Here is a 21,562-nt window from a genome sequence, read left to right on the forward strand (position 1 = left end):
TGGTTGAGCCACCATCCTTGGATGAGTTTAAGAGTCATTTAGATGTGGTGTTGGTGGATATGGTGTAGGGAAGAACTTTGTAGAGCAGGGTAGATGGTTGGACTCGATGATCCCAAGGGTCTTTTCCAACCTGAATGATTCTATGATTCTATGATTCATTTTAAATGGCTGTCAACTTGTAATTACAGACAGTATTTGTCTTTTGCACTACTACAGAATATGCCACTGTATGAGGTTTGATGCTAATGTTGATCTTTTTGGATTTGCTCCAAACACGCATAGCTCAGTAACGAACAAAAAGTTAAATATTATTGTAATACACAATTCACAAGGCATCTAAGAGCATAAAATTCCTGAAAACTCCAAAATGACTAATATCAGAGCATCCTGATGGTCTGCCATGGTATTTCACCTAAAAAACTGAAATGTGATATATGCTCAGTTATTATGAGTGACACTGTAACATGTAAGAATGTATTGATGTAACATAACATTCCACAGTATGTTCTTACTAGTGGTAGTACCCACCAGAAAAATGAGACATGTACTACTAATTTATTTCAATAACTCACTAATACCACTGAATGTAGTCCTGTGATATTTTATTCTTCCCACATGTGGAACTGATCATATTATTCTAATTGGGGTTTTTTTTCTCCTTTTTTTTTTTTATTTTCTTTCCACCCCCTCTACCTAGTGACTTACAGAATCCCTAAACAATTACCCAAACTTCAGCATTGTAAAGATAAGGTATTATTGCTCTCTTTTCATCAGTGAAACTTAGCAGCAGTTTCTTTCATTAGGCATTACATTTTAAGCATATGATTAAAGTAATGTTTTCAACTGAACTTTTGAACTTTGTTCAAAATAAAGGCTTGAGTTCAGGAAAACACATACATCGTGCCATACTCACACTCAGTTTGTAGACCTCTTAATCCTACTGCTTTCATGCTACTGCTATGCTTCACCATCAATGCATGTGCCTCATTAATTTCACAGATACATGCTATTTTACCCAGAAAAGGTACCATGATGGAATAAAGTGAAGTTACTGTGAACTAAATCTTGTAAGATCTTATGGGCATTCTTAAGATAAATTTAAAACTAACTTTTTGTCACCTCCTGCTTGGCAACCTTATCTGAGTTGCCTGTCATTCCTGTCTGATGAAGTTCATATGGTTTCTTCTCTGTCAAGTGCTAGCTTCAAGGTAAGAAGCATAAATGTGCAATTGCTGCAGTGTCTCCCAAGGAAATGATGGAATAGGAAAGGGAAAAGAAGCATCATTGCGCTCATGATATAAAAATCTGCCACAGAGAAAGCAATGGGCAAGACTGACAAATATTGAGTCAGGAGGATAAATCCCCAAGACTCTATTAAGCTATATCCCAGAAGATGCTAACTGCAATGTTTTGGGGTTTTTTATTACTCTTTTGTTATGAAGACCTAGAGCTTCTGTCTTTTTTTTTTTTTTTTTTTTTTTTTTTTTTTTTTTAATTTTGGCAGCACTAAAATAGAATATTGTGGCACTGAAATAATTTTCAATTGAACCGGGTTTGAAAAAGACCTTGGGTAAATTCTCATCCCATCTAAAGCCATTTAAAATTTTGCCTTGAAGTCCCTTGAAAATTGCACCAATTAGGGATGTATTGGCAACAGATGGACCTTTATAGACTTCACAATTTTGGAGTATTTTCTTAGACTCTTCCAGAGGACAATTTTTTTTTTAAGGTTATTTGACTATTGGATACTGTAATCATAAAATTTTTTAACAAAATTGATCCTAAATAACAGAAACCAGTATTAATTACCACAGAAATTAATAGAGTTTAAATGTTCACGGAAAGACCAGTAGTTCACAGCTGAACTGGAACAGCACAACTGAAAATCCCTATCTGGAGCATGAGTAAGAAAAGGTGGAAGCAGCAGCTTGTTCTCTTTCTAATCATCTTTGGCCCGCCATCTACACTGGCTACAAAAAGAGGTAAATCCCTTTTCTACCTCATCAATTCATAGAGGAATTAGTGTTCCCAAGTCTAGGTTCAATTTAACATATTCAGGTTTCAGCACATGAACTTCAGTTTCATGTATTTCTTAGACTAAACTTTGGGTTTAACATAACCCCTCTGAGTTTTGAGACTATTGCTAAAACTGTTGAATTTTTAACACAGATGCAGCTCAAGTGACTCAAGTCACAAGAGGCTCAAGTCACAAGTGACTCAAGTCACTCCTCACAAGAGGAACACATCTTCAGAAATGAATGGACTTTATGGATTCATCACTTCACCATTTTTAGCATGATATTAAGTCACTTTCCACAGCGTGTTTCTATATTATGCATTTTTGTTGCATGCCAATATACAAGTCAATTCATGTTTTGTAATTTTAAAGTGATGTATTTCACCTCATATGTAATCTTTCCATGGTTTCTAGGGAGCTAGAGAAATGAAAATTAGCAGTATCACTTTCATTATTCTACAAACACTGAAGGACACTAGTTCTAATTTACTGAATACAAACTAAAAAAAATGCATACCTGAAGTCTGACTTTTGATGAAAATTTGAAATTAAGTCAACACGATCAGTCAGCATACTGATTTTTTTTAATCTCTTCTGTAATAGAATATATTTTCCATATCTCTGCATTAAAACTGTAACTATCTTGTTGCATAATAATGCAAGTTTTATCTCACACTGTACAATGACTGACAGCCTAACCAAACACATTTTGCCTGCAGTCACCATCTTCCAGCCTATCTTCAGTTAGCAACACTATATTCAGTTAGCAACGCTGCCTTTCAAGGATGATGATGTCAAGATATTTTGGTTTTGTTTGTATTCCTGCCTCTTGGTTTTTGGTAGGTACTGGCTACAAAGATGATTCTGCAACTAAGTCACACCACCTTTGTGTCAGATGTGGACATATTATATCATGACAAAAGAGATTTTGACATTATGCTTATAAAAATTATAAAAAATTAATTTAACTATAGACTCAAACAGGAGATTTTGAAGCCATAGACTCACATTACACAACTGTAAGATACCTACGGGAACATAGGGAAAGAAAGCCATGTTCTTACCACACACATTTGTGGGATTTGAACCATCACATGATTTTTTTTTTCAGCCATCTCGTGTGTGGGAAAGTAAAATAATTCAGATTTTCTGTTTAGGACTAGTATGCTTTTTGAAAAAATATCCAGGCATTTCTTTGGCAGATTTATTCAGAGAAACCCTCTCTGGCCCCTCAAAGACACCAGTGACAGGATATACATATCTTTTTAGGTATCGAAGTTTGAACTCACCACCCTAGGGTCCCTTACCAGTCAAAGGAAAGAAAGAATGTCCTGAGGGAATTAATCTCATCATAAAATAGATGTTGAAAGTAAATCATAGGGATCACTCTTTGGACATGCTGTTTTAAGACATCTAAAGTTAGGCAACATAAATCCCACTCAAATCTACAGAGTCTAAATTTGACATACGGGTAAAGGAAATGCTTTCAGAAAAAAGTTAGGTTTTATAGTGTCTTCTGTTTTCATCTGCTTCCTTCTTTTTCAAAAGGTAGATGTGAGAAAGATTATGTAAATTAACATTTCTATGAACTGCACAGCATTTAAATGAAAAAATTATTTTCCATAATCCCTAGATAGAGATAAGAAGTTAACTGAAACTAAAAATCAGTCAATTTGTTGAAAAGTTAAATAAAGTCCTATATTCTCTTTGTTTCTTTGGTACTGGATGCCACAGTAATGGAGAATATGTGTGAGTAAATGCCTCTCTCAGAGTAAAAATACTAACATCAACAGTATGTATATGTCAATAACCATCTCGTAAAGGAAGAAAATATAGGGACCTCTAATCACATCTAATCATTGTTCCGAGCAACAGTTTGGGTTTTTTCCCCTGTGTTTCTAACATTGCTTATATCCACTTATCACATATGCTGTCAAATAAATAATTCTTTCTGTCAACTGACAATTTAAAATAAAAGTATATTACAGAAAAGGCAGTGTCATTGGTTTCCGTAAATTCACATGGACCATGAACCATTAGGCAAGTTCTAAAAATAGATTCATGAAAAATTGTCATAAGCCAAATTCCCACAGTTATTTTTCAGGATGTCTTTGGGATAAAGCGAACACAAATATTGGCGTAATAGTTGTATAATTTACTATTTCCATCGTATAAAACATCAGATACATTGACTCTGTACTTTATGGAAACTAATGTAAATTATAAACTGTACTCATATTTAAAAAACTGAAAATATATGATTACATAATAGTGCATTACCAAAATTCAAGTTACACTAAGCAACCATAATTATAGTCTCTAGACTTTAGACTCTCTAGACTCTATAGAGCTACATAAAGCATTATCAGATAAAACCGAGGTGCATCTATCTATTGTAATAAGTACACAAATACACTACTTGAGGTAGCAAGAATCATTAACAGTCCAAACTAAAGATGGCAAGAGAAAAAATTAGCATTTTCAGGATGCCTAGTGAGACAAGAAAGGTTCTATACAGCAACAGCATTGTAAGGACAAATAAATAGCCATAAAGTCGGCTTCTACTGCATGGAAGCTTGCAGATGGTGGATGAATTCATGTCTGTCACATTTTTATAATACAATGACTTTTACATATTGTTGCCAGATGGAACATAGTTTTACATCTTGAATATAAATCTCCAAGAAATACAACTTCCTTCAATGTGTTCCCTGTATTTGAAGCAAAAGCAAATTCAGAGGCAGGTTTGGGAGGCTAAAGCAGATTTAAGGAAATCTGAGAGAATATAAATTAAATCCTCAAGGGCTTCCTTGCTATAACTCAGTTCAAAATAATGGAGTTACCCATGTGTTCTGTACTTTTAAAGGAAAAACAGGCAAGGTATCATATAGACTTCCATAGGAAAAACTCCGTGTGATCTATCAAATGCAAAATACATCCTAGGCAGGTCGAGAACTTACTAGTCGAACTTACTAGTAGTTTGGCAAAATTTTTGCATATTCTTTATTTTCTTTGCATTTTCTTTATTCTTGTTTCAATAAAAAAAGATACCCATCCCACAAGATCAGAACATAGAAGCACAGTGCATGAAGCATAAATGGATTTAATCTTTGTTGATAACAAACATCTGTTATCTGTATCACAGAAGCACCTTGCCATTCTCCTTGTGGTAAATGATACCTAACAAACCTAAGATCTAATTCAGAGTTGATTATACCGGTCTTTATACAGATGTGCTTTCTCAAACTACCAAGAAAGTACAGAATTTTTTTCTTTTAAATGTGCTTACCAATCACACCTGGCTTTCCCCTGTGTGTCTGGTCCTTGTTTCTAATGCTAGCTGGTATCGCTAAGGAGCGAATAACTCTGATAGCGATGAAGTGAACTGTATGACTGTGGGGAGAATATTTTCCCATTCAATGATTTCTCACAAAGTCTGATTTGATGACAAACTTGAGTTGACTTCTCTCAGACAGCCTCAAGCATTGTTTATATGCAGATAATTCTGTGTGTGAACCCATTAGGCTTTTATGACAGTTACAATCAAATATGATTGGGAAACCTTCTGGCTTACTTGGATCCATACTTACATTGTGCTTTGTGAGGTTGGAAATGTTACTTGCTATTGCTTGTAGCCAGTCGATACAGTCTTCAGCAGAGAGACACTGAATTATTCCACTGCAAACCCCATCCACAGCAATTACTTGGAACGCATTTTGCCTATGGACATGTCATAACAGATCAGGTCAGAAGAAAATTTCATCTGTTCTAGCATATCATCTTAACAATACTTGTAGAAATGCTTTCCTTTCAACTACAGTGAAGGTCATCCACTGAACACTGATAAATTGCTGGTTTTCCTGTTTTATAAATACCTGACATATTAAAAAGATTATGTTAAAAGGTCAACTCAGACTATATTAAGTTTCCATAAAGCTATAAAAAAATTCCAGACTAGCTCCACAGAGCATCAACAAACACTGTGTGACTTCAGAAGCTAAACAAGTGAAATAGCCGATGCATACCAAAGAATTAATACTTTAATACTACAGATCACAGAGAAGGAAAGTGTGCATTGGACACTGTAGGCAATCATCTGAGAAATTCAGTGCAATGCAGTAGCTTTTTCTCAACAACTTTTGTTTCATTTTCCTAATACATTGTTTAAATATAGTAAGATTCCTGTCTTGATAACCCTTGTTGGCTGCTCTTGGTCACACAGTTTTGATCCTCTTCTAAACTACTGATAGAAAAGCTGAAGAATTCAAAATCGATCAGGCAGCATTAATGATTTTTCCAATTGCATTTCTGAATATAAGATCATTAGCAAAATACACTGGAATGCCAAGAGACACCCAATGACAAAAGCAGTGGCCACCTGGGTGCCTCTATCCCAGCACCAATCTGGGCACCTCCACAATAATCTGTCATGCAGTATAGACTGACTTTCTGCAGCTGAGCAATTATAGGACAAGAGAAAACTTTGAGATGCTAAAGCAGTAGCAAACCTAATTTCTTCAGTAAATAGCTTTCTTGGCTAACAGCCTTTGGAAGGCTCACAGGTCTCTGGCTTCACAACCAAAAAAACCTCAATATTAATCCATATCCCAGAGTAAGAGATTACTAAACATACAGAGAATACCAAGTTCCACTGTTGGCATTCTTCTACAAACCCATCTGTTAATGATCAATTAGAGGTTTAAAATCATGTACATAATTTAGATTCTTTGAGAATGGCTCAGGCAAAGTGAGTGTTATCTTCAGCGTAAGACTGAGTGCCACTGATAACAGTTTCTGACATCTCAGGACAGACATCCATTCTGCAGAGGTGGGGTTTTTTTAACCTCTTGAAATTATATTCTAGTTGTGGAGAATGTAGAGCTAATATCTGTCTCTACCATAAAGGTCTTTCCTGTATCCATGTCAAGTAGAGGCTTTTCTTTCAGTCAGGAGAAGCATTAAAAATTAATTAGTCATGCCTTTGCTTTGAGAGTCCAATCATGAGAACTAAGCTCTTACAGGCTTATATATCCTAACATTTTATCTAAATCCATCAGCTAACTTATCAGTTTAGTTGCCTTTTCAGACAGGTAGTGATATTTTCTTAAAATCTAAAGGTACAAACTGAGAGCTACTTCTTTCAAGGACTCGTTTTCACAATAATTCAGGTAAAGTTTTTGAGAAAGATTTATTTAAAGCATCTTCAGGTAATATATCTAGCATTTGCTTACTATATCCTTTATATTAAATGTCTGTAGATATAAATAGTAAATTCTTCCAGAATAAAATTCTAAATAAGTCCTTACATAATGAGCATAGCATGATGCTCAGACAAATTTACTGATTATCTGTTTCAAGGAAAATAGCATTATTTTCAGGACTTGCATTCTTTCTACTCAGCCTACTGTACACCAAAGTAGGAATCCAAGGAATCTAGTAACATGTGACACTAACCTGCACAAGGAAAGAAAACCCAGTGTGTTCCAGATTCATTCCTGATGGACAAATTTCCCTTACACTAAAACCACAGTGAATCTGATGCATTTAGGGCATCAGACTGTTCCTACTCTTTCTAGGTATTTGATCTGTGCACACACAAAACCATTCATCCATAATGTTCTTGACTAAGCCTCAATAAACTCATAAGATGCATGGCTACCTAAGAAATTACTTCTGAATGTGCCTGGGCAGTATATATTCTTAACCTTAGATCATTGCAATCATATTTTCTTGAATTAGTCTACCAGCCAAAGTCCATACTACCACAGAAAACTGAAAAAAATAATGTATTAAATATGTGTTTTGTATTAAATAGAACAAATAGTAGATAAATCACTTTATAATACAGCCAAAAAGTTAAGATCAGATGAATTCTTATTCAATTACATATCTCAGGTTCTGTGCCTTCTTGAACTCAAGAGTTATATTTGAAATTAATAAGCCTCCCACGGTTAACCTGAATGCCCTTTGGAATTTTATATTAATACTCTCTGGAATTGATGTGTCTCAAGCATCCCACTAGGAAAGCTAGAATAGAATTATGAGGCGTAACAGTGTATGTGATAACGATATAATGTATTTCTGTGCTAGTCTTAGTGAAAACAGACTTGTAAATATGAACTACAGAGAATATAATGAATTAAATTCCACTTCAAGTTGCTTTCTTATATTATTTTCAATATCCTTTCCTTAATGTTGCTCTTTATAGCAATCTCTTTTAAAAATTATCTACCTTTCTCTCACAAAAAATTTTGAATAGGGAGTCACATTTTGAAATGTTTACACTAGTTTAAAAGACTCTTATAAACTGTCTTGCTAGAAATGTAAAATGTTGGTTCTATGGTTTTTGAAGAAAACCCCACTTCCTCTCTCAGGAAACAAATTTGTTTCTTAAAGGAAATTTTTGTTTCCTTTAAGAACTCTTACTTCCTCATGTTAGACATCATAGAAGGACACAAGGAGAAAATTATAAGAGATTCCAAGTTTGAGTATGAATTCAGGGATTTTGTTTTATATTAATATACTTTTAAATTTATTTTTTTGAAATTCAAATGTCAGGAGTATCATTACTACCTAAAAATCTTTCTCTGTAATGTACAAGTTCTATAAGCTTCACTTTAACCTTGTGTTTTATTGATGCAGAAGACTGAATTTTAAAACCCTAAATCTATGAATAGTTGAATATGTCCTAATTTTCCATGTGAGTAGTTCTATTCAATTCAATATCTTATCTGAAGTATACAGCAGAACAGATCTCAGATTTGACTGTTATGATTTTGGGCCCTTTATGCTTCATGCTCTTAATTGTTTCTATTGCAACCATTGTTAAACATTGAGCTGAAGGTTTTCACAGAATTTAATAAAAAAACTCCCGCCTCTGTGGTGACTATATCCTGTTCCCTTTCAGTTCAACCAATAAACCATTGTAGCCTTTGGTTTACACCTTGACTCCCTGGGCCAGCCATTGTTCCTCAATAGAAAAAGGATCATGCAGCCAAGTAAATATGATTTTGCTATTACAAATCAAAAGGTGCAGGCTGTTTTTAGCTTCATAATTATCTAGTGGTGAAATGAATATTGCCTAACCTGCTTTAATTTCAGCTCTGTGAGTAGGGAAAAGGCTGGCAGACCTAGGTAATGTACTTCTAAGAAACAACGGCCCCTAGAATTAACTGAGGCCGTGGGAGGTTTTTGTGCAACTTTCTTTGCCGAGAACCAATGAGAAGGAAGCAGGCTGGGACAAGAAACAAGAAAATTCATCCCATGCAAATCCTAAACTGAGGCTGAAGAACACTGTTTTTTGTGTTTTTTTTTTACAAGGAGTCACACAGAATGGGTACAAGTTACTCCTGGGGAGATTCCGATTGGACGCAAGAGGAAAATTTTTCACAATGAGAACAATCAGCCGTTGGAATAATCTCCCCAGGGAAGTGGTCGATTCCCCATCATTTGACACTTTTAAGATTCAGCTAGACACAATGTTGGACCACCTTGTCTAGACAGTGCTTTTGCCAGGAAAGGTTATACCAGATGATCCTTGAGGTCCTTTCCAACCTGGTCTTCTCTGATTCTATGATTCGTCTTCCCCTGTTTCTGAGGGAGATCATGAACCCACCCCTGGGGGCAAATGGTATCACTTGACTGTAGAAACCATAGAAACACTGGAAGGGTGACCATAACAACAGAGATACTGGCAAGGTTCTTTCACAAAACACTCTTTCCAGAAATATTAATGAAGCTTCTCCGTATTATTTAGGTAATTTTACATGTATTTGAATGGAAGAATAGGAAATTTTAAACCACTTGTCCTGGTTTGAAGTAAAACCGAAGAAATTTTCTGTTCTGTAACTTTACATCCTAGCTAGGCCTCCTCTAACTCTCTGAAATTAACGGTATATTGTGGAGAAAACTGCTCGTTCTCAGAATGATAAGACCAATGTTTGTGCTCCATGCCAAGGAATGGTATGCAGGAGGCCCTTGCTTATACTTATTGCTATAACAACCAAGGTCAGCCAATTTTGTTATTTGCCCCCTTAGAGGGTCGGAAACGGAAAAACATAAAGAGGTCACATCGGTGGGGAGGAGTGGACAGGACAAGTGATCCAAACCTGACCAACTGGGGTATTCCATCCCATCTGCCCCATGCTCAGTATAAAAGCTGAGGGATCAAAGGGTCAGCCCCCTTCCTGCGATGGCTGATGTCCAGAGAGGACTCTGTCTGTTCATCTGCCTTTGATCCCGATCCGTGTTCCTGACTCCAGAGCTGGAATCCAGTTCCCATTCGTCGCTGAGTCCAGTCTGGGACTTCCCCAGTGCCTGCCAGTGACGTGACTGTCATCCTGGGAGCTTGATAGGGTTTTGTATATATTGTATCTATTTCATTATTTTCTTCTTTATTTTTATTTTAATATTAATTCTTCATTAAAGTAGTTTAGTTCATTCTAAACTTCTGAATCTCCTTATTTCTTTCTCTCCTCTCTCTTTTGGGGGGAAGGAGCTGGGGGGGGGGGGGGAAGAGCCATCTGTCGGTCTGGTTATGGTAAATTCGGCCGAAACCACGACACCACTATTGCCTGATGAGCCTTCCGGGTACAGCATAACACACTGTTCTTCCCAGAATCACACATGTAAGCTGGCAGACAAGAAGGCTACATGGGAAAGACAGGGTTTATTTCAGTTAATAAGGCCTCACAAATTATAAGTCCTTTGTGCTTATTTTAAGAGTTAATGTTTCTTATGGGTTAGAAGAAGAAGCAATGGAGAAACATGCTCTATAACTGCAGACAGCTGGACGTTTATCCCACTGATTCAGACCTGACCTGTGGGGTGAATTCCCAGCCTGACTGGAGCCCCACTTCACCACGATGGACTCATCTGACGACCACCCCTAGGTCTCCTCTGCTCCTCCACTGGGGGCAGTGGGACAGGACCCTGGTCTGCATGGGCACTGCCTCGTCCAGCCTCACTGCCACCCTCTGCTCTTGGCTCGCCTTCCCCACAGGGCAGCCAGCCCTTACTGCTCCCAAACAAGTTTATTTCAACCAATGAAGTTGTCAGGTGAGAGATTTAATAGAAACAAAAGGAAGTACATTTTCAAAACTTAATTACATTGCAGAACTCAATGCCACAGTGCATTACAAAAACGAAGGTATAAAAAAAAAGCAGCTTAGAAAGAAGTTTTTGAGCACAGGAGCATTAGCAGTTATTAAATATGACGACCTATGTGCAGTCTCAAACTGAGAAATGAGATGACCACAAGATGCAAGTGAGAAGATCACATGTATTGCCCGCATAGCTGGTCCTAGCTGATGTCAGAGCACAACATGAGCTGATGTGGATCTGGATAGACCTTTATGAAAGCTCCTATGTTTCATGTCTCTGACAGCTGTGGTGGAACTAACAATGCCATTCCTCTAACAAGGCAACTCCTAAGGCTTGTACCTGTCAACCAAAAAGTCAAGTTTCAACTTTCTGAACTACTTTACCTGCACAAATCTGATCCCGGAAGGTACTGGGAAAACCGTGAATGAAGAAGTGGAATTAATCGGAGATCACACCACCTTTTTTCCCACCTAAGTCCTGGGGATGCTGGCCATGAGGAACATGATAACGTATCCTGAAAAACATCAAAAGGTCCTTCTCAGTTTGGGGCTTCACTGTAAGTACTCAGCTGATTTGGAAAGAGAAAGATAGACTTTAAAGATTTTTTTATTTTTTTTTTTTAATTTGGCATTGTGTTCCACTTTCCCCAGATCATTTGGCATCAGTTTTAGCTAGCACTGGAGAGATTCCGAACTTTTTCTCACAAATAAAACAAATCTATATAAACCTCACTATCAATATGGTTAGAGTGAGTGTGAGGAACAGTATTCTGAAAATCTAGGGAAAACAGATTGTGTCCTTTTATTGACATGACCAGTCATGAATAAAAGTGAATATTTACTGTGTATCACATCATCAGCCACTAGTTTTACACCTGTACGCTGAATAAAGATGATCTCTAAATTATTCACTGTACAACCATAATTCAGTTATTTCCTGTCGCCCCATACACGTTGATATGCATGTCTATTATAATGACATCATATCAAAACTCGGCAATTGTGAATGGTATTTAACATGTGATGAAAATTGTTTAGTCAAAACTTCATGCTTATGATGAATATTTTACCTATTTACACAATACATAAATTATATGAAAATTGAATTTTATCACGTCTATGATCAAATCTACAAAAAATAAGTATCTACAGTCTAATTTCACCAGCATTTTTACAGAATATAGACTTGGCTAAGAAATGCTTATAAAAGTGAAATGATCAACAATTCTTTTTTAAAAAACCCACAGCTCTTCCTTTCATTATAAAATGCTTTGATGATATTTTCATGCAAAGAAGCATGATTGTCACTGAAAGGTATGTAGTACTTTTACTGTATCAGTAGAATTGTACCTGCTGATCCTGCAGACTTCATATTTTTTCTAACCTGTATCTTCTATAAAATAAATACTACAAAAATTAAGTACACCTTGTATTTTTTAGAGTGTGGTTTTTGTGTAAGATCTATGGAATTATAAAGCATTGCCAACTTGAACTTTACTCTTACTTATATATTCATATATCTTTTATGTATACAAAAGAAAAGATCACTATGAACATCAATTTATCTGAACAGTAGGCTTTTCATAAGTAGATTCACTTATTTAAAACATTGACTGTCTGGTGAAACATTCCATAGATTCAATCCAAAGAACTAAATGATTGGCTAGGAAGACTAAGCTAGGATGCTGTTTTAAACATAGTTTTGAATTTTTAACCTCTTCTAGCTGCTTTCAGGAATCTTTTTTCTGCTGTGATTTAACTTGAGGAAAAAGCTGAAATGTGGCAAAAAGTTTATACGCAAACTGTAGGCCTAGGTCTGTCTGCAACAGAAATACTCCCCCTACCTTTAGCCTGCATAATCCTGAATTATTTAAAAAGACCAAAACCAGTCCTGTCTGCTCCAAATTCTGAGTGAAAAATCTCCTTCATGTGAATCACCAATGCTATAAATTAAGAAATAGTCATAATGCATTCTGGAGAATATTCTGAGAAAAAAAGGACCATGACATAAGAGTTGTACATAATTTAGGAAATCATACAAATGTCTCATTTTGTTTTATGAAGCATTGTAATCGCATTACAAGGGGACATCTTAGATAAGAACCACATCCTGGTCTTCAGCAGAAGAATTTAATTTAGGGTGAATTATAGACTCATGATGCCCGACTATATTATTTAAACTGAGAGAGAAAGACATGGTTTCAGTAAATTATTATCAGTTCAAATAGAAACTGCAGCTAATTTAGATCAGTTTTGATAGCTGCAGAAATAGGATTCACAAATGAAAGCATGGTTTTTATCCTAAAAGCAAAGTTAGAAATGAAGTGGCCAGCAAATAGCAATAGCTTTTCTATACACATACATATAGAGACCATTGAGATAAGCCTGCTTCTGATGTTGCACTAGGTATATATATATATATTATATTTTTTGACCTGCATTGACTCCAATTTTATTGGTTTTATCCAATTTTTATGAATTCCAGCTCCCATGAAAGTGTATAAAACCTACAGGTTCTCCAGATTATAATCAGTCTTAAAATCTGTGCTATTGACTTTTAAGTCTACTTCAGCAAAGTCTACTGAACAATCCTTACATTTCTTTTTTTTTTAATATATATTTGTAATATTTATGTGGTATATTGGTTTATTCATTCAGTGCTTTTTATTTTATCTCAGTATTTTCACCTATCGCAAAGCCAAATATGCAACAAAACCCTTTTAGAACTACATAAAATAATGGAAAATTTGCATTTTCTGGCTAAGAAAATTTTTAAAAGCCCCTTGTTGCACTTCAAAAGCATCTTTTACTAAAAATCTGGTCAGACATCTGCAGCATTTAATCCTAAAGAGACTTTGCTCCATAATGCTATCGTTCTTTAGCAAGATTTTAAGTTATCAGAAGTAAAATGCAAAATAGTCAAAACCACCTTATAAATAGGCAAAAACATGTACCTAAACCATCCTTTGCAAAAATTTTTAGATAATAAATGAAATAAAAATAATGGAAAAATATTCTGAAAAAATTTTCGACCTTTTCTTTAAATATATGTGCCAGTTTTGGGTGGGATGGAGTAAATTTTCTTCCTTGTACCGAGTATGGGGCTATGTTTTGGATTTGTGATGAAAACAGCGTTGACAACACAGGGATGTTTTCATTATCACTGAGCAACGCTTACACAGAGTCAAGGTCTTTTCTGCTCCTCACACCACCCTGCCAGCGAGTAGGCTGGGGATGCACAAGATGTTGGGAGGGGACACAGCCGGGACAGCTGACCCCAACTGACCAAGGGGATATTTCACACCATATGACATCATACTTAGCTTATAAAGCAGGGGGAAGAAGGAAAGGAGGGACATTCGGAGTTAATGTCATTTGTCTTCCCAAGTAACTATTACACATGATGGAGCCCTGCTTTCCTGGGGATGGCTGAACACATGCCTGCTGGTGGGAAGTGGTGAATGACTTCCTTGTTTTGCTTTGCTTGTGTGCCTGGCTTTTGCTTTACTTATTAAACTGTCTATATCTCAACCCACGAGTTTTCTCACTTTTACTCTTCCAATTCTCTCCCCCATCCAACCAGGAGGTAGTGAGAGAGCAGCTGTGTGGTGCCTAGTTGCTGGCTGGGATTAAACCACGACAATATTTTTTCATTTGAATAATTTTAATTCCTATGCTGTGGAAATAATCTTTCACAAAATCCCTATTGCCCAGATAAAAATAGTAATCCCATCTATCAAGGCACAATCTCAACTCGTATAATTTATTATAATTTAATTTGCAGCCATAATAGCTGGCAACTCTTTTTGCCCCTATGGAACTGCCTATCTCCAATGTTAATTAGAGCTCCTCCCATGTTGCCGTCCTTTATTAATTACTTCCACTTAGATATTATAATATTATTATTCTTCTGTGAAATTCCGTCAAAGAAATATAAACTCTTACCGTGTTGTTGGGATGGTAGTTGAGATGCAAACCACTGTCACATAGGGGAGAGGATGTGCCACTGCTTTGGTCACTGGGGGCACCTAATAAAAACATGATTACACAAAAAAGATCTTCATTAACCTATAATGCTATAATTCAAATTTGTGTACGTCTGTATGTATGTATTCCCCTTCCCCCACTAGTTTTGTCAAGTCTGACATTCATTTACTTTTCCTGTTCAGACAGTATCTGCTTCTGATTTGAGCGGGGTGCCTTTTTAAACTGAGTGCAGCCTCAAGAATCCCCCCCCTGGTGCTTTGCTTAAAAGAGTTAATAATCTGTTCAGTAAGAAAAAAATCCCAAAGGTTTTTGCAAATTTGGTAATAAAAGGAAAGTGTATACCTCCTAGCTTGGTTTTCACTTGAAGGAAATGGTCAGACAACGCTTTTGTTTGTCTTGAAGTCTACCGTTTGAAATGTTCTTGTAACAGTTTAGGAAATTACACCTCAAAAGTAACATGATAGGATTGATGCAAATGCACGTTTGTGTGTGTTATTCAGGGTACTCCACGGTACCACAACCTTTCATAAAAGGGACAAATGTACTGGGATGCATTTTTATTTAAGGATATGATGTTCTGATTTTTTTCTTGTCTCACTAAAATGTAATACCTAGGTGAAAGATAAAGACAGTATTTCAGCAAATGATTGTATAAAATATTACTTCATAATTTATTTTATGTTGTTCCTACCAGCTTAAAATAAAAGGATAAAAGTATTGAAATAAAACATTTATTGTTTTGTTGCTTAAAAATTAAGCAATTCATTTTACCCTCTTAGGAGCAAGAAGCAGAAGGAAAGCAGTAGTGACAAAAGGCTGACATATAAATATGCTTAGATATGCTGCAACTGTCTATAATTATGCACCCACACTTACAATTTAATATAATTAAAGGAAGACAGCTGCCTCCATATGTCTCTCACGGGGCTAGTTGACTAAAACTTGGTTGGACTTAAACAAAATTCTAATCATCCCAGAGTAATTTATTTTTAGGTAGACAGACACCTCCACCAAATCCTCTGAATTTTAAATGGTAAAGTTAAGCCCTCTAAATATACACACACAATCTCATTTTCACATTTACAAGACAAAAGTCTTTCCAACTAAAACACTACCTGATGCTGCCTGGAAAATCGCTTTCAAATACTCTGCATCAGGATGTGAACTACTGTAAATTAATGTAATCCCACTGTTTTACCTGCAACTTTGCCGATTCACACCAGCCAAATGCCTGGTGATCTGTTTTTCAAGCAAAGATAGCAATTTTTCGCTTGAGGTGAATATTAGTACAAGACCTGGCAATACAAGCAGCTCATATTCAGGCAGCAATGCTGACCGAAAAAGCTGCTGTCAATCACTCTCAATGCACAGTAGGTTCGGAAGCTGCAAACATTCATGAGCATTGAATTGAGTTGTCTTTTGGCCAAGTAATAAAGGCTTACATGCACAATCTTCATTCAGTGGCAGTTTGAGAAAAGCAGGTGCTCTTTTCAGAAAGGACACAGTTAGGGTCACTTCTTCCCCTGCGTTGCGAAGGACCTGAACCTGGAAATGAAATACAGGCAGGACACATTGAAGTAGCTGTATGACCCAAATGCATCAGCAAATGTAAGCAACACCACCCAGCTTTCACACACTGGAACAAAACTGCTTAGCAATTATTGCAATGACTTTTTTTTTTTTTTTTTTTTTAAAAGAGAGCAAGATGTAAAGCTTGTTATATGCTTGCCTGTTGTGTTTCTAGTCACACACAGACTCGGGGGAGTGGGCACTGGCCTCCTATAATAGCACTGGCTTTGCACTGTGCTATTGTGTAACTTGCTCCCTGACACTGTTCAGCTGTGCATCTCCTTCTTTCAGATCTGGCATCATCCACACTAGCATGTATGTATAACAAAACAAACCCCAACCAATTTTCCTCCCCATCCTCCCCCAGGGTTGCCTCATAAATCTCCAACCAAAACACTGGCAGTAGTTTCCAGAGCTGTGCCACAAATCCTAGGAGTAAGTCTTTCCAACAGCCAGAGTTAAATTTAGCCAAAGTACTCCAGCATGGATGAGAGACCTAATCTTCCTTACAGCAAAAGAGGAAAAGTGCCTATTTTAAGCCTTAAGTCTTAGATAAGCGCAAGCTTGGGTTTTGCCAAAGGGTAGCTCGCATTTTGAACACAGGAATGCACAAATCACCTATCCACCTGTGAATGCTTTCAGCCTTCCCGTACCCTCCCACAACCCCTTCTGCAGCTCTTGCTCATGTCTTTAGCTTTTGTGTGGTACTGTTGATAGACACCTCAAGACACACTGCAGAGAAAGGGAACCCCAGGCACCTCCCCAGGGTGGCACAAAGGAGGCACAGAAGCAACTAAACAAAACGCTATGCTTAACAGTGAAGGAACAACATTTGAATCATTTTATGATAGGAGAGCCAAAAAAGCATCAGGTCACATAACTCTTGTTTCAGAGAACAACCATTTCCTGTTCTTCTGGCTCTATAACTTCAAAACTCTTCAAGGGCTGATTTAATTTGGGCTTACAAAGGCAGAAGATTGCACCATTCCTCTCTCTGAGTCACTGCACTCACACTGTGCAGAGAGCCAGCTCGCTGGGAGCAGTGTTCGGAGGGCTGCTACACAGTGACGTGTCAGACAAATGTTTTAAACTAGCATATATCTGTTCCCTTTCTTCTGTGTTTTTGTGGTAGCTGGATAGCACTCAAGTAACCCCTCTGCCATCCTGCTGCTTGTGAGAAAGCCTTGTAAATAATTTATGGAGTGGAGGACTGCTATTCTTTAATCTGTGCCTATCAACAACCTATCCTACAGAATTAGTTACATGCATGTACATAACTACATGCAGGAATGCTTTCAAACGGAATCACTAAAGGAATTCTTCAAGGAAAAAATGTAGACTTTGCTTTTAAACACAATACTTCCTACTCCACACTGGCTGAAACACAGGAGTAACAATATCATGACAGAATATCTGATTCAGTATCTGAAATCCGCTCTGAAATTTTAGTGTCTTCATTGTTTAAAATACCACAGTGGTTGTCAAGGCAGTTTGCAGTGTAGTGTGTATTTATATGTATGTATGCGAATAAACAAACACACACACACGTCACAACAAATCTCATCAACTAAAACTGCATGCCAAAAACTTCATGTCTAACATGAGCATCTTTGACAAGCACTTCCCAGTTCTGATATGTTTTATACCTTAGAATTCGTAAGCAGTACTTATTTCATAGAAAGAAGATGACTCGTAATCTATGGAACAGTATATCAAGACTCCGAAGTCATGAATTCCATCAGAGAAATCATACTATATCCTCAGCCTTCTTAGAAAATTCATCCTTCTCCTCTCTCACATAGGAGTCACATTGTTCAGAATAGGCATAGCCAAAGCAGAAACTTACAGGCATATATTCTCTATTGAAATTACAGATGTGGATAGACAAAGTACAGGAAAAATATGGCTACCCTCTGCCTTTTTAAAACACTTCTTTTTACCCAGGAATGGGGAAGAAATAAGTGAAGTTACAGCATTGCCAACTTTAATTTATATAAAGTCACCTTTTAAGATACCTAAGAATAAGTGGATATCATTTGTGAAAGAGGTTGAGACAGTAAACTCTGCCCCTGAATCTTTCGTCTTCCAAGAGTAAAAAAAGCCACAAGTCTACATGATTTCATTTGATAATATATTGTTTTGTAAGGAAAGAAGTTGCCATAAGTAGTCTACTGTGACCTGGTTCTCTAAACTCTCCCTCTCTCAAACCATTTTTATCTCATAGGATGAAAAATTTAAACTGGAACACAATTTTGTTGAAATCAGCAATACTTATTTCATGGAAGGGTATGACTAGATTTTGCCATGCAGAATAAAGAGTAAAGAGAGATAAAAGATTGAAAAAGAAAACTACTAGGTAATGATTACGAGAAAGAGGAGACAAGCTATCAATCCCATTTCACTTACTTTCTAGTCATTAACAGAGCCATTCCAGGAAATAAGGTTAGCTGAAGAAAATGGGATTTTTAATTAAATTTATTAATTGTCTCTTTGTAGCTTTCAGTTGAAAGTTCTACTGTTATTTTACTTTTTGGGGGGTCTTTATTTTACATAAGAAATGAACAATTACTGAACTTATTAAATGGAGTAAGCCTTATAGGATTCATTTACTTTGTGTTCTCATTCAACATGTACAGCACACCATACTGCTGCTCTTCCACGCAGAAAGAGAATAAGGTACAACAGGAAATCTACTCTTACTGAGAAATGCTTTTAGTGGAATACCAGAACAGCTCACACTCATGAATGGAAAATTGATAGCTTTTACAAAAAAAAAAAAAGATAACAGCCAAAAGTAATGTGACAAATTGTTACGGAAAGTTATGTCCATGAAAAAAACAAAACAAAACAAAACACACTTGAAAACAGGGTGTCAAACAGTTTTTCTGGAAGATACAACACAGGATGAATTTCTAGAGTTTTAAAACATGAGTCGAATTCTACCAATAGTCAGAGATACCGGTATATTAATCATTTCGTCTCTCTTCCTCATTGCCTAACATCAGTTTAGGTCAAAACTTTATAGAAGTTTATAGACTGTGTGAAGGTATGTATTGCTTGTTCAGGCTTGGAAAATGTACACTCATGAAAAATGAATTTATCTGCACAAGTATATCCATGTAGACCTGAAGAATTGGTATCACATTCCACCAACAATGCAGTAATGAGCTTTTACCACTGAAGTCAATTCATGAACATACTGAAGAAACCAGTTGTCATACATGATAGATTTTTTAGACAAAGAAATGGATAGATGTCTGCTTAGTCATCTTGCTCTCTTACTTAGAAGAAAGGTCCCTTATTTATTTCATGAATTTCACTGAATTTTTAGAGTTGGAAGGGACCATAAAGATCATCTAGTCCAACTCCCCTGCTGAAGCAGGATTGCCCAGAGCTTGTTATTGTACATACATTGTCAATACATTGCCAATCAAGCACTATCAATGACAATGTATGTCTTCGTTATTTCTGGCAGTGTAATTCTGGAAATATTTCAAGGTTACTTTCAAATATAAGAGGGAAGTAGACTATTTAAATGTCTTTTTCAGAGTTATAGCATATTTTCTGATTTATAAGGAAACCTTAGAGCTAGGTTAATCAGAGTAACCTCGAAATTTTTTTGCCAGCACCAACACATAGTCTATGCCTGATAAAAATGACTGAAGACTAAAAAGCTAGGGACTATTTTCTACTTCCTCCCAACAATGAAGCTCTCTTCAGAATTTGCAGTCACTCAGGAGACTTTCAGGATTTTTCTAATTTTGCTAGTCTACTTCCATATTTTGATATATTTAGGTTAAATTCCTGATGTGTAGCCCACAAATTAGAAAAAGGTGGGGTTTGTTCTGGATTTATTTTCTCCTATTCAGGCGTAAGGTGTATTTTAAGTAGTAAAAACAGAACATTGTGAGGATCTTGATTTATTGAAGGTCAAACAGTGGCATTAAACTGGTACTGCATTTTTTTCCATAGATTAAAAAAACAACAGGTCACTGGAAAAAAGTATGCTAATTTTATTCCATCCCTACTTCTTATTCTAAATGTTTCTGGACATTTCAAAAATAAATTTTACTAAAGTTACTGCACACAATTTCTGATTGATCACTGATTTCCATGATGATCCCATCCATCACAAAAATATTCCAACACTGGGTAGAACTAAGTAACATTTCTCATCTTGTTAAAATTATCTATTTATTTGATGAGTGACTGGTGCATAATTAATTGCTTTACTTTAAAATACAAAGTGCCTAGTTTAAGAAATAGTGTTTTAGTGTTTCTATAATAACTGCACAATCAAATTACCAAATATAACAATTCTTATTAGTTCTGGAATAGAAGTAGATCCTCATTCCCACTGTGTATAAATGGTAAAAAAAAAATTCAGTGTTAACAAAATGTAGCTGTATAAGTAAGAGATTTTCAGTTCATTACTGCTAATAGAGAAGTACTTTCTAAACTTACATAAAAGTATTTAAAATATTGTAAATTCTAAAAAGTGAAAAAGAAACTTATTGAGGAATACTGATTTTGAATAAATATAGAAACATTATTTTAAAATTTTCAAAACAAAAATGCAGCAACTTCCTAAGATGTATTTTTTATCATATAAAAAAAGTTTAGTTAAGGGGAGATAAATTCATAGTGTTAAATCCATGGAATATTTGACTGACAAAAATTTAACTCAGTAGTAGTCCTAATATTTCCAAAGTCTAACAAAATTATATCTCCCCACTGGAAGCCATGGAAAAAACTCCCTTTGGAAGAGATCTGTATGTCTGTGCATTTGACCCCATAATTTCTGAAGCACTGCATCCCAGATTGCAGAAAATGCATGACCACACACCATTAAAAAGTTTTGCTTATTCTCTGTATCATTCAAAGGTAA

At 36.1% G+C, this 21,562-nt stretch overlaps 1 protein-coding gene across 1 annotated transcript in view; it reads right to left on the reverse strand.

Annotated features, from left to right (window-relative positions):
* The window catches only part of SNTG1 (syntrophin gamma 1), a 150,331-nt gene that overhangs the window by 92,660 nt on the left and 36,109 nt on the right, over positions 1 to 21,562 (reverse strand). The window contains exons 7-10 of the mRNA XM_074146787.1: positions 16,548 to 16,650; positions 15,064 to 15,146; positions 11,503 to 11,633; positions 5,608 to 5,737 (exon numbers count right to left, since the gene is read on the reverse strand). Coding sequence (XP_074002888.1) covers positions 5,608 to 5,737; positions 11,503 to 11,633; positions 15,064 to 15,146; positions 16,548 to 16,650 — 447 coding nt within the window. The remainder of the gene's footprint in view (positions 1 to 5,607; positions 5,738 to 11,502; positions 11,634 to 15,063; positions 15,147 to 16,547; positions 16,651 to 21,562) is intronic.

This window comes from Numenius arquata, chromosome 4 (assembly GCF_964106895.1).
Source record: "Numenius arquata chromosome 4, bNumArq3.hap1.1, whole genome shotgun sequence".
Classification (NCBI taxonomy): Eukaryota; Metazoa; Chordata; class Aves; order Charadriiformes; family Scolopacidae; genus Numenius; species Numenius arquata.